This window comes from Capra hircus, chromosome 9, assembly GCF_001704415.2.
Source record: "Capra hircus breed San Clemente chromosome 9, ASM170441v1, whole genome shotgun sequence".
NCBI classification, from domain to species: Eukaryota; Metazoa; Chordata; class Mammalia; order Artiodactyla; family Bovidae; genus Capra; species Capra hircus.
Genome location: NC_030816.1, coordinates 36,499,773 through 36,513,741, shown reverse-complemented (window position 1 = coordinate 36,513,741; position 13,969 = coordinate 36,499,773). Strand labels below are relative to the sequence as shown.

General features: G+C 33.8%; 1 protein-coding gene across 1 annotated transcript in view; it reads right to left on the bottom strand.

Annotated features, from left to right (window-relative positions):
* Nucleotides 1–13,969, bottom strand: part of ASCC3 (activating signal cointegrator 1 complex subunit 3) — a 345,247-nt gene that overhangs the window by 176,155 nt on the left and 155,123 nt on the right. Inside the window, exons 12-13 of the mRNA XM_018053127.1 lie at nucleotides 12,537–12,713; nucleotides 9,971–10,042 (exon numbers count right to left, since the gene is read on the bottom strand). Coding sequence (XP_017908616.1) covers nucleotides 9,971–10,042; nucleotides 12,537–12,713 — 249 coding nt within the window. The remainder of the gene's footprint in view (nucleotides 1–9,970; nucleotides 10,043–12,536; nucleotides 12,714–13,969) is intronic.

The following is a 13,969-nucleotide window of genomic DNA, read 5'->3' as shown; positions in this document are numbered from 1 at the left end:
AAGACTTAAGAGGCAGGTCTAATGAGAACACAGGAGAGAGAGTTGACTAGGGTGACTTTTAGGTTTCTGTTTTACAGAACTCTATCTATAGTTATGCCATTTACTGAACTGAACCAAGGATTAATGGAAGAAATAACCATTGGTTTAGAGGGGGGAAATTATGTACTTGTTTTAGAATACTGCATCTGTGATATCCAGGAGTAGAGGCCAGCCAGGATAATATGGATCTAGAGCTCAGGGAAGAGCTCTGGGTTAGGAATATAAATATATAAGTTATTTCATAAAGGTCATTAACTGGGATGGAATGATACAAGAAAGAGTGCTAAATTTTAAAAGGGTCTAGGAACAAGCCAAGTAGAGAAGGAATCATTTGACCTAAGCATAAGGCTTAGGTCCTGCCCCTGGGGTCCTGAATATGTGGTGACTTGTTGCTTTCTCTGTACCAAAAGGGAGTTATTCATCAACCAGAAGTCTAGCAAGATGAAGCAGAGATCCACTAAAGGCTACAAACAATGAAAAAAGATGGCCCAAAAGGTTAGAAGGTAAAGAAAAGGAAGGTGAGTTTTGTATTACAAGAGCCAGAAAAGAAAAGCACAAAGAAAACCTGGCATTTTGCAACTACTTCCACTTTATAACCTCTTTGTTATCCCTTTGATTATTTTATTCCCAACTGTGAGTGACCGTCATAAGGGAGTTTCACCTTAAAAAAACAAAACAAAACTTTCATTAAGCATGTATCATTTAGTTGAAACTCCCTTTGGCTTTGGCAGGGGAAAGAGCAGAATGTCTCGGCTGATATCATTTTCCATGTTCCTAAGTTAGGCATGACCAAAATATGCAGTACAGTGATCACAGGATCCACCTTGCAGCTGACAGTGCTAAGAAGCTACTTCCCCTGAACTATAACGTCTAATTAAAAAATTTTACTTCTAAATATAATTATAATTCAGTTCTCTTTGATACATTTTCATTATATCATACCAGAAATTCCTATGATAATAAGAATGTTCTGTTTTGGTCTTCATTTTATCTAAATGTACACAGATACACTATGGAAATCATACAGAGAGAAGATGAAAAAAAAAATCTAAGCGAACACTAGTAATACTGATTAAAACATAAAATATAGAACTCAACAGTATCAAAAACTAATTTTTGCCTGTGAAATAAGGAAGAATAAGGAAATTTCAATTTGATAGCAGACTCATCAGAGCTTTCTTCTGGGAGGTAGGGAGGGTTTTTGTTTTTCTTTTCCCCAAAGGTAGAGGTTTAGTGAATGCTTCCTTTAGCGTTTCTTATACTTAGGAAACACCTAAAATATTTCTTTAGTACTACCATCTTTAGCAGCAAAGATGAAGGAGAAATGTCCTTAATTCTTCTGCTCATAATTGTTAAAATGTCCCTTCCTTATGAATTTTGCTCATATTGGCTCAGAAGGTAAAGAATCTGCCTGCAGTGAAGGAGACAAAGGTGATCCAGGTTTAGTCTCTGAGTTGGGAAGATCACCTGAAGGAGGAAATGGCAACCCACTCCAGCATTCTTACCTGAGAAGTCCCATGGACAGAGGAGCCTAGCAGGCTACAGTCCACAGGGTTGCAAAGAGCTGGACACAACTGAGCAACTAAGCACAATGGGGCTTGAATATGAATTTTGCTCTTATATTCCTTGGGGGTTATGTCAAAGTTTGGGGAAGGAAGGAAGCAAAGAAGGCAGAAAAGAAAGAAGCTCTGAAATAATTTACCTATAAAATTCATGCTGCAGACAAATTTGATGTGACAGAACAATTAGTACCAAGAATGAGAGATGCTTGTAGCTGGAGGAAGAAAACTTTTTAGGCAAAGAGTCAATGGAAAAATTCCATTATTAAAGTTAGCAACGTAGTTTTTTTCAATTGGACATAATTACTTTTAGATAAACTATAATTTAGTACTAAAAAACAAAGAATTTCCTTCAGACAGTAATAAATTAATACATAATTAGTCAATTTTTAAGGTGGTTTCTTACTAGAAACATATACATCTATGAAAAACTTACAAATAATGAAGAAAAAGGCACATATGTGAATAAGGAAAAGCTGATGTTTAGCATTAATCCAAGGTTGAAATGATTTTTTTCTTTTTAATACTGCAAAACCTTTTATTCTTGAAACTGGAGGTAGACTTTGAGTAAGAAGCTATTGAGTAAGGATCTTAACATTTTGATAATGTGAAAGAACAAGAAGTAAACTTAAAAAATATGCTATAACCTCTGAGGCAGTTTCTAATTTCTTTTCCTATCACTGTAACAAAGTTTGTATAACTAGAAAAATCTCAATGGGGTTAAGGCATCAATTATTTTCCCATTCTGCGAGTTACACAGGAGGAGGGGAATTATTAACAGGAATGATAAAGCTGTACTTGCATTTGGTAACGCAAAGAGAAGCTTACAAATGAGACATCTCATTAGTTTGAGCAGATGGATCAAAATTAAAGGCTGAATCGCCAACTTTTAATTTCCCAATAGCCAAGAAGAGCTTGAAGTCTTGCAGAGTATGACTGTTGAAAAGTCAACATGAAAAGATTTTCTCCATCTGTCATCACACATGCTTGAGTGGAACACAACTGCCTCCTACTGCTTTTAATACTTTTAAGACAAAGTTGCACATGAAATCTATTAAGTACATGAACACACAAGTTTGGATGATTGGTATACTGAAACCCATGCAACATTATGATCAGAGACCATCAGCATGGCTTTTGAACATGAAATTTGCTCTGTTCTAATTAAATCTAAGTGGAGAGAAACAAAATTAATTCATTTATATATATATATAAGAGGAAACTTAATTCTCAGCATGAAAAGTATTTATTTGCCTGAGAGTTTTTTTTTTTTAATGGACACATATTTTTAGTCTTAATAATGGTCTGAAAAGCAGTTGCTCTAATAAAATTGTTTAGGGGAAGCACAACTAGAGAGAAAATCCAAAATATGAAACAATTTGAAGGCAAACAAATATACAAAATTAAGGAACAGTCATTGAAAGAATTTTTTTAACTAGTTGGCAAGGCAGTGGGGCATGAGATGGGGGCAAAAAAAAAAAAAATTGAATGTTTTCCTGAACTACAACAGACTGACTTACAATTTTTTACTACTGTACACTAACTGCTAAGCTATATTTAAAAGGCAATAAAGTAAAGCTACAGTTTGTTAGGTACACAGCCCTATAAGAAATAACTTATGCTCCCTTAATAATAAAGAAAAGTACATTTATCAAATATATACTGGCTGCTTAATAACAATGCACTAATGTGCAGTTAGCTATAACTGAATTCCAGACCAAAGCTCTCTGTCTGCCTATTTCTCTTTGTGTCTCTCTCTGTACACACACACACACACACACACACACAATTTACTGCACTATATGTAAAGCAAAACATTTATACAGAAGAATTTCTTAGAATGAAGTGCATATAGTTAGACCTTTCAGTCACTAGAGTTAGGCAGAATAATACAATTGAAGAGTTACTTTAGCTGTCAGTTTTTGAGATAATAAGCTAAAAGATTGTTCAATTATCTATTTTTCATTTTCTGACAGATGGATACAAACTCGTTTGTTGGAATTTATCACTTGGAACCTTACACAAAGACAGCAAGCGACTAGGGTAACATTATATTCAACCTCAGTTATGAGGGAAAAAATGAAACTTTAAACTCTAGTCCACTGGGGAGTTCTCTGTTAACCTTCTAATAACAGCAGAGGATCACAGCTTAGTGAAGGCGTTTCTTCAAGGAGATAAGAGAAAAATAATCCAGTGAAGGAATGCAAGGCCCTGAAAACAAACTTCCACATGAGCCTTAGTAATCAGACTACCATGAAGTATTAATAGCAATTTTTGTGTGATGGATTTAGTCAAAGATTGCTAGCCTTGCTGAAATAGGTATCTACCTCAGCCTCCAAAGTCAAAATGCCTAACAGTCCTCTTTTCCAAGTATGCACACTTTTCAATCCCAGTTCTGGACATATTACAAAGACAGTCAGCAGAAGCTGCCACCTATCAAGCTAACTGAACTTCTAAGCCAAACAGTATTTGGCAGAGAAACTTGCAAATAGAAGATTTAAACAGACAGAACGATCCTTTTGAAATGACTAAAACAGAAAAAGATTTTAGTTTTGGGCAACTTTCCCAAAGTTACATACATAATAGAGATAATTTAAAGAAATGAAAAAGAGGTTTGTTCTCAAACTGTGTTGTAAAAGAGCTTTTTACTTAAATGATCACATTAATGTAAAAGACTAAGATGCTGCCTTAACAACCAACAACATAGTACTTAAGGTACTCTGAAGGTACTGGCCTGGGCATTTGTAATACCAGTAATATTAGAGGCAAATATCAACTAATGGGCCATAGTCCTAATGCATTCAGTATTTCCCAGCATCCCCAGTGAACTAAGGATCTATGAAGATGAGCAATTTATCACAGTGAAATCCTATTTATCACAGAGTCCCCATGTACATGACACCACAATAGGAACTTAACCAACAATATTTCCTTATAACCCAGTCTTACTTAGTGGAACCTGTTCCACTGGAACACAAATTCTGAAAAAAAAAAACAAAACACTGCATAGAACAGTGATTAAACTTTTAAAATCTGACATCTATTTACATGTTATTCTTTCCATTTATTTTTCTATCATATCTTTAGGTAGAGAAAATAGAGAAATTAGAAAATTAAGGGAGTAAGATGCATTTTAAGAAATAGAAGGACATACCCCAATGCTATCTCTGAATGGCAGAATTCAGTCATTCCCCCACCCCCTCATTTTTACTTTATGGAGTGCCCAAAGGTTAAATTTGTTTAAACTCTTTTACTGGTCACTTTCTGTTATCAGTATATTAATCATATTTTATATTAAACATTTTGAAGATGTAATTACAGAGGCCAAAGACCATAGGGTCACACATGAAGCAAAAAACACAGGGAAGAACATGTTTTTCTAATTGAAAGTAGCAGCACATCCAAAGCAAAGCATGAACAATATGGTATATAAAACATGCGTTTTTGTAATCATAATTCAGAGGTAATTGTAGATACTTAAGAAAAAATTTCACTGGTAAAACACACAGTCTTATACACTTTAAAATTGTAAAACAAATTCAAAATGACACACACACATTAGATCATAACCTACATCACACAACTTGATAAAATTATTCAGAAGGGCATGGTGTATGTTTGTAAAATCCTTTGTAGGTCTGCTATGACAACAAAATGTGATAGCCCATTTGGAGTGCATTATAGGCTCATGGGGTAAGATCACAAAATGTGGCTATTTGTGCCATAATCTTATTTTAGACAACTTACCCTAAGTAAATGTTTCAACAGAAAAAATAATAGAAAGATGATCACTACAGCAGCCCTGTTCTTAATAAGGGACTTCCCAGGTGGCATTAGTGGTAAAAAATCCACCTGTCAATGCAGGAGACTTAAGAGACATAAGTTCAGTCCCTGGGTTGGGAAGATCCCCTGGAGAAGGGCATGGCAGGAAAACCTACTCTAGTATTCTTGCCTGGAGAATCCCATGGACATAGGAGCCTGGTAGATGACAGTCCATAGGGTTGCAGAGTCAGACATAACTGAAGCAACTTAGCATGTCTTTAATAAGAGCAAGCCACAAACATTTAAGGTGCTCAATAATGGCGGGATAATCAACAAGGAGAACAGCTGACATTGGCTTAATGGTAAAGTGACAGTGTAAAGTACTGAAGATGCTGTGTATTTTACCAACATAAGCTTATAATTCAATCCTGGTGTGACCTTTTACTAGCTGTATGGCCTTGAAAAGCTGCTTAACATGTCTTATGTTCATTTTCTCTTTTAACAAAAGGAGATTTAATGCTTATATTAGAAGATTATAAAGATTTAAAAGTCCAAAGTGACTTACACAGCATTTAAAACTTAAAACTTGAATAAAAACTCCCTTCTGTCTCTTACAGACATTAACACTGAGAAGACCATGGAGAAACATTGAAATATATTTACTATTCATTAAGGAAAACAGTGAATATAAAACTGTATATAGAGTGTAATTATAATTTAGCAATGGACTGTAACTAATAATTAAAATTAAGTTTGAATGAGGAAAATTAAAAGGTACATGTGCAAATGGATTAAAAAAGACCAGCAGGTCATGAATAAAAATTATAATAATAATTTGAAATGGTAAAATAATAGTAGAACTATGAAAGAATTTTTAATACTGTTATTTTAGTTTTACAATTTAAAAAAGGAAATGGATATGTAGGTATGTGTAGAGAACTGAAGAAAGTCCCACTATTATGGAAAACAAACATCATCACTAGTCATTGAGACAGAAACTGTGAGACCTGCAGCCTAAACTCTACTTCTTAGGGCAGAGGGATGTGAGCACAGATTTGGATAGGAACTGATACCGAAGCGTTCCAGTGGGTTCTTAAACTGCAACCACACTTTACAGAGTCACCCACAGTGCATTTTCAGCCAGACCAAAGTGTACAGAAAGGAGAAAGCTTGGTGGTCATGTGTCCTTAAAAGGCTAGTTACTGCGGACACCGTGACATGCACACAAAAAACGGGAGGTCATGCATGTGTGCAACTGCTGCCTTAGTTTTGCACTCTCTCCATTCCTGGGTTCCTCCTGCCTTATAAGTAGCCAGCCCCTGACCAGCTGAAGCCTCTCCTGAGGCTCCCCAGCTTAGTTGTCCTTTCTAAACAGGAACCAGCACTGTGACCTCACTCTCCATCTCACCTTTGTCTGGTCTAAATTTACTACTATAAGTGCCTGCCCTATGGCAGTTATTGGTTTAAAAAGTAATGCAATGGATGGAATCACTAAGAATGAAAGGGCTGGCAGTGAGATCTAATCTCTACTGATGAAACATACCCAGCCAGCATTTGAACTTTATGATTTCTAGAGGGACATATTAGCCCCTGTAACAGCCAGAGAACAAACTATGCCAGAAGAGGAAGAGGATATAATCTTCCTAGGATTCTTTAAATATATTTACCTGGACTTTTATCTACCTACGATAGAAGATACAACCATTATATTTCCCAATATTTAGGAATAAAGCTGCACTTTATTTTTTTTTAAAGACATATTTTATAACATAAGATTATATGGAGAAAGGTTGAAGTAGTTTAATAAATATTGATCTTGCAATTACACTCCTTGGTATATACCCAAAGGAAGTGAAAACTAACGTCCACATAAAATCTGCTCAAAGCTGTTATGTACACATAAATTGTGGTACATCTAGACAATGGAATATTATTAAGTGCTAAAAAAAAAAACAAGCTATCAAGCCATGAAAAAGCAGGAAGTTACCTCAAACACATATTATGAAAGAAATCAATCTGAAAAGGCTATAAACTACAAAAGGCTACAATCTTATATGATTCCAACTATATGACATTCTGGAACACACAAAACTACAGAGACAATGAAAAGATGAATGGTTACCAATGGTTAAGGGGAAGGAAGGATGAATCAGTTGGGCAGAGAGCGCTTTCAGGGCAGTTGAAATTTTCTGTATGACACTATAATGGTGGATACATTGTCCAAACCATAGGAAGTACAACACCGACACTGAACCTTAATGCAACGGATGGACTTTATGTGATACTCATGTGTCAACATGAGCTCATAGACTGAAACCAAAGTGTCACACCAGTGGAAGATAAGTTGATAGTGGACGAAGTTGTGCATGTGCCAGGGTAGGGGGTGTATGAGAACTCTTTCTACTTCCTGCTCAGTTCTGCTGTGAACTCAAAATTGTTCTAAAAAATAAAGTCAATTTAAAAAAGTTAATGGAGAAAACATTGAAATATTTATTGAATATTTCTAATATGGCATAGGCTCTAGAGCTAGATTCCTTAGCTAATAATATAGTTGATATCTTCTGTAATATAAAAGTTGGAAATAAATGTCCATGGTGGTAACATCTAGCCAATTACACTTAATTTATCCTGTTCTTTTACAAAGATGGTGCAAACACTGGTGGCTATGCAACATATAGCTTTGTTTGAGGATTTCCTGTGAAATGCTACCCATAGTTTCTCAAGATAGCATTTTAGGAACATCAGACATTTGCTACAAATAAATCTCATGAGGAAATCTAGAACAAAGGTTGGTACACTACAGCCTGCAAGTTGAATGCATCTAATCTGTTCCTATTCTTATAAATAAAGTTTTATTGGAACATAGCCATGCCCAGTTGTTCCTATATTGTGCATGGCTCCTTTCATGCTACAGCAGCACAGGTGAGTACCTGAAACCTAAGTCCCACAAAGCCTAAAATATTTACTATCTGGCCCTTTCCAGAAAAGTTTTCTGTCTCCTAACCAAGAATAAACTGGTGGTATTTGGCAATATTTTTGTATTAAAGAAAGAACATTGGTTTTTTTATACTTCTTTACTTGTACATGATAAATAATGGAACCCCACAAAGCAGTTCTCTAATGAGGATCAGAGAGGACAAAAGCTATAAAATAAATCCAAATAAAGTGATATGACACCATGGTTAGCCAAGATGCTACACTTGCATGGTCATATTTGTAAATGCACAAGTAAAAACAAAGGCAATATGTTACTTCATTCAGCACAGCATCTCATCTTCTTATCTGAGAAATTAGGATAACAGTGTCTGCCTCATTGGCTGCTGAGAGAAGTCAGTGAGATAGTAAGTGTAAGGTAATTTTAGCAGTTTCAGGTATTTATTGATCATTAAGAAATATATTAATAAGTTACTAATATTTGCATACAATTTAATCATGATTTCTTTTCCTTTTGTTATTCCTATAACTAAGGACATTTTCTTTTTAAAAAATTTCTTTTGTTTGTTTTTGTTTCATTTTTATTTATTTATTTTTACTTTACAATATTGTATTGGTTTTGCCATACATTGACATGAATCCACCATGGGTGTACATGTGTTCCCCATCCTGAATCCCCCTCCCACCTCCCTCCCCATACCATCCCTCTGGGTCATCCCAGTGCACCAGCCCTAAGCATCCTGTATCATGCATTGAAACTGGACTGGCGATTCGTTTTACATATGATAATATACATGTTTCAGTGATGCCATTCTCCCAAATCATCCCACCCTCGCCCTCTCCCATAGAGTCCAAAAGACTGTTCTATACATCTGTGTCTCTTTTGCTGCTAAGGATATTTTCTCAAGGTTAGAATTTTAAAACTGTGCCTTTAAGGAGGAAAAATGCATCAAGAATACTGAGTGGGCAGTATTCCACTTTCAATTCTAGTTTATCTTTGTTTTATATATTGAGGCTCCAAACAATATTTAGTCTGGGGAAAAAAAAGATGTCACTGCTTTTAAAATATTTTAAAAACAAAGGACCAGAAGATATTTCATTTTACATGCCATGAAAGGATAACAATGTAGAAAAAAAATCCCATAATAAAATAAAGTGACCTGAAGAACCATATACAATTTGGCACTGGTTAGCTTTTATGTAAGTAATTATCATTATTCTTTATTTTTCTTAACAATCCTGATTGTAACATCTTGAACCTTGGAATTTAAAGTTAAAGCAGTTAATATCCAAACAATATAAAAATTTATTATATGTATATTTCAATTGCTACTACTTCATGAAACAACAGTGAGAGTAATATAACATTTTAATTTCTTACATTAAGAAAATAAAATTTTTGATGTGTGAGAGAAGGTTGGTATTTTTAAATAATCTAAAATCTTAAGAATGAAATTCTTCTTAAAAATGGCAAACAAAACAGAATGATCTATCAATATCAGAATGATAGTATTATCTTTGAAAAATTTATGACTTAAATGGTTACCTAGTGGACTAAAATATTACTAAGAAATAAAACCTGTGGATCATTATTTCAGAATTGAAGAACACTTTTAAGAACATAAAAATTAATAATTTTAATCATATACAATCTCTAAAAACAGGATAAAGTGTACCTGATGTCCAGCCTTTACTTGCTTCAAAACACTTTCATAACATACTTCATCCATGTTATTCAACTGTTGCACCTTAAAGTTTTTAAAAATGAAAAATATCAAATAGAGCAATTATAAACTGCTTAGCTACAAAAAATCTTTACCAATTATGATGCATCTCCTTTTATTTTCAAATTAGCCAGAATGCTGAAACAAGAAGTGCAGTATCAATACGTAATACATAACAACCCATAGGAAGTAAACACAACGTAATTAAAAACTACAAATAAAATACCTCATATGTAACACTTTCAGTGTATTAACTTCATTAAGAATGCCCAGTTTTTTAAAGACAATAATTTTAAGAACAATATTCTAATTAGAGATATTTTAAAATAATCTTAAGTTTCTTTTCACTGTTTTCCCCAGAGAAGCCCATTCTTCAGCCTGTTTTTCTTCTGTTTCATTCCATAAAAATACAGAGCTTTCCTAACTCTCAAAATCACAGAATATTACCGTAGAATATAAAAATGTAAGGAAACTTACTATTTCTGTAATGAATATGGAGTTCAGTAAATATTTTTCTACAGAAACATTTTCCAAATTGATTGGAAATTTAGTATCAAACTCATGAATTTAAAAAATGTCTCATTTTCTCTATTAATGATGAGATGACTTCCAACCAAAAAAAGGTAAGGTGGTTACCTTAAAACAGCAGGCATGTGACCAAACTTGCGTCTCTCTATTTAACACTGATTAAGACTTTGCACGGGATGAAAATGTTATACATCTAAAATGACTATAATTTAGATTGTTTCATTTTAACATTCTGGAACTCTTATGACTTAGTGATTAAGTAAGATGAAATAATCACAAGACAATTGACTCTCAATTATTCAAAAAAAACCCCACCAAAACTCCTCCAAACAATATTCCCAATAATTTTTTTGGTTAATTTTGGATTAAATTCTGATCAAAGGCATTATTTCAAATTAGATGTGTCATGGACACTATTTTCCCATGTTCTTCCACAACAACTGAATCATATCATGAGCTTCTGAAAGAAACTTTCAAAAATCTACAATGATTTCTTAGTATAAGAAATGACAAATTAACAATGGTTACAATATATTAAACGACACCCTGGGGAAAAGCTTAGTTACCAACTGTATATGTCAGCTGAGTGTAAAACTAATGCATTTTAGTAAGACAAAAATGCATATTTATAACTAATATGTATAATTAGTTTATTATTTATACTACATAAGATTGATAAAAGTATTTTATAAATTTTGCCAAATTTCTGAACCTTCTAAATAATTACCACAGATCAACATCTCACACCATTCCTTTCAAGATTACAATGCTAACGTACTGCGGTGAAAATACTTAGAATTTAATTAGGTTTAAGTGATTTACCAATTTCTATGATAAAAATAAGTTCTATGATGGCTGAAAGCATCTGAAAACACTATATTTTTCTGTGATAATCATCTGCTATCATTCAAACTGTAAATTGAAAGAAAAATCTTATGCACAATCCTCATCTGTTCTAATGATACATTAAAATAAACTATATTATCAAATATATTTTAAGAAATAACAAAAAAATGCAGCAAGTAATACTGAAAAGCACTTGAAACAATCAAAGAAAAGATGCATTTCATAACTATTACTATATCATGAACTATCCTTCAGGTAAACATTTAAAATAGTTCCCCACAATTCTAAACGTATCTTAGTTAATATCCAGATAGAGTATATTAACTGTTGCAGCAATATTGCCTCTTAGTATTTTCTAAGCTAAGTATTTTATTTATAATATTGTAAGGTAAAAATAGCTCTATTTTAGTAACAAAATTAGTTTTAGACAAGAAGTAATAAAATACACTACAGACCAAGTTTGACACAGCAACACATGATTCTATCTCATTTTCTTTTATAAAGAGGTCATATGGCCCATGAATCTTCTCCTAAAACTATTTGTTACACAGGGGGAAACAAATGTCATGAAACTTAATAAATGTATAAATTTTAAGCAAAATATTCCTTCATGATTCTATAAAAGCCTAAAATAAGCACCCTGATAATGCAAATGGTACATGGTAATAACATTTAAGGAACATCAAAAAAGAATTTCAGAAATGCTGATTGTATATATAATTAATATGATAATTATACAACAAATTAAACAGAACACCACATTTTGTAGTTGTTATCATGAAATTATTATTCAATTGTATTTATGGGATTACTTATTTTAGATGAATAATATATCATAATGTATATTACTGATTTAACTAGAGTCTTTTATTATTTCCCTGCCTTCAACCCTATCAAAATAACTTCTTGAATATACATATAACTTGTATTCTTAGCTAAGAATACAAAATATTCACTGATAACAGCAATGCAAACTATTACAAGCAGCTATTTGGAGAGGAGACCTTCTCCTAAATGAGGAAATGCACTTGACTTTCTGTCATATTTGTAATGGTGGTCTGAAGTCTCTAATGTCAAACAAGTATTAAACAATACATCAAAAAATATTTCTAGAAAAGCATAATTTTTTAAAAGAATTATTTACCTTATTTGCACTTTTAACCCCTAGAAATGTCTGTCCAAGAGGAACAGGTCGAAAACGGCCATCAAAGAAGAAAAGTCCAATGCAGGGATTAACATGTAAAAATGTAGCTACATCGAGGTAGTTGGGTAAGGTAGCAGAGAGTCCAAGAATTCTTATCATACTCTGCGTGGATTCAACCTATAGGAGTTAAATAAAATATATTAAATAAATTATTTAATTAAATAACGTATAAATAACGTGTATAAGTCTTAACGTATAAGACTGGATTTGTACTTAAAGTAAGCTTTGGTAGTATAAAGTATGAAATATTTGCATCACTGCAGATGGTGACTGCAGCCATGAAATTAAAAGACGCTTACTCCTTGGAAGAAAAGTTATGACCAACCTAGACAGCATATTCAAAAGCAGAGACATTACTTTGCCAACAAAGGTCCATCGAGTCAAGGCTATGGTTTTTCCAGTAGTCATGTATGGATGTGAGAGTTGGACTGTGAAGAAAGCTGAGTGCCAAGAATTGATGCTTTTGAACTGTGGTGTTGGAGAAGACTCTTGAGAGTCCCTTAGACTGCAAGGAGATCCAACCAGTCCATTCTAAGGGCGATCAGCCCTGGGTGTTCTTTGGAAGGAATGATGCTAAAGCTGAAACTCCAGTATTTTGGCCACCTCATGTGAAGAGTTGACTCATTGGAAGACTCTGATGCTGGGAGGGATTGGGGGCAGGAGGAGAAGGGAATGACAGAGTATGAGATGGCTGGATGGCATCACCAACTCAATGGACGTGAGTCTGAATGAACTCCAGGAGCTGGTGATGGACATGGAGGCCTGACATGCTGCGATTCATGGGGTCACAAAGAGTTGGACATGACTGAGCGACTGACCTGAACTGAACTGAAGATCACTAAAGATATCATGATAAGAGTAACAACACATAGTCTGAAAGGTAATACGAAAAAAAATTCGCCTAAATTTGGCATGTGGAATGATATTAAAATGATTAAAAATGTACTTTTAGTGTATTTCCTGAATCAGAAAATTCTATTAGTTACATGGTTTCTTTTGTTTTCCTCCTAAAAATGTAACAAGGCAAGTGACATGTGTTAGGCTTTAGTGTTAACTTATAATTTCAAGCACTTAAAGTACATACTCTTTATTCTCAAGTTCAGTAATTTCAAATTCATTTTAAACACAAACACTTAAAAGTCTGAAATAACTAAGGCAGATTCCTTTAGTGTTTTACAAATTTAAATTTAAAATGATATACTGTATAAGGGAGAGTTTGCGTGGAATAACAGCCAAAACTTGGGGGGAAAATTCACAAGTACATTCTCAAAGAACGTACTAAGCTTCATTCTTTGTGTTCACTCAGTTCAGTTCCGTTTTTCAGTCGTATCTGACTCTTTGCAACCTCATGGACTGCAGCATGCCAGGCTTCC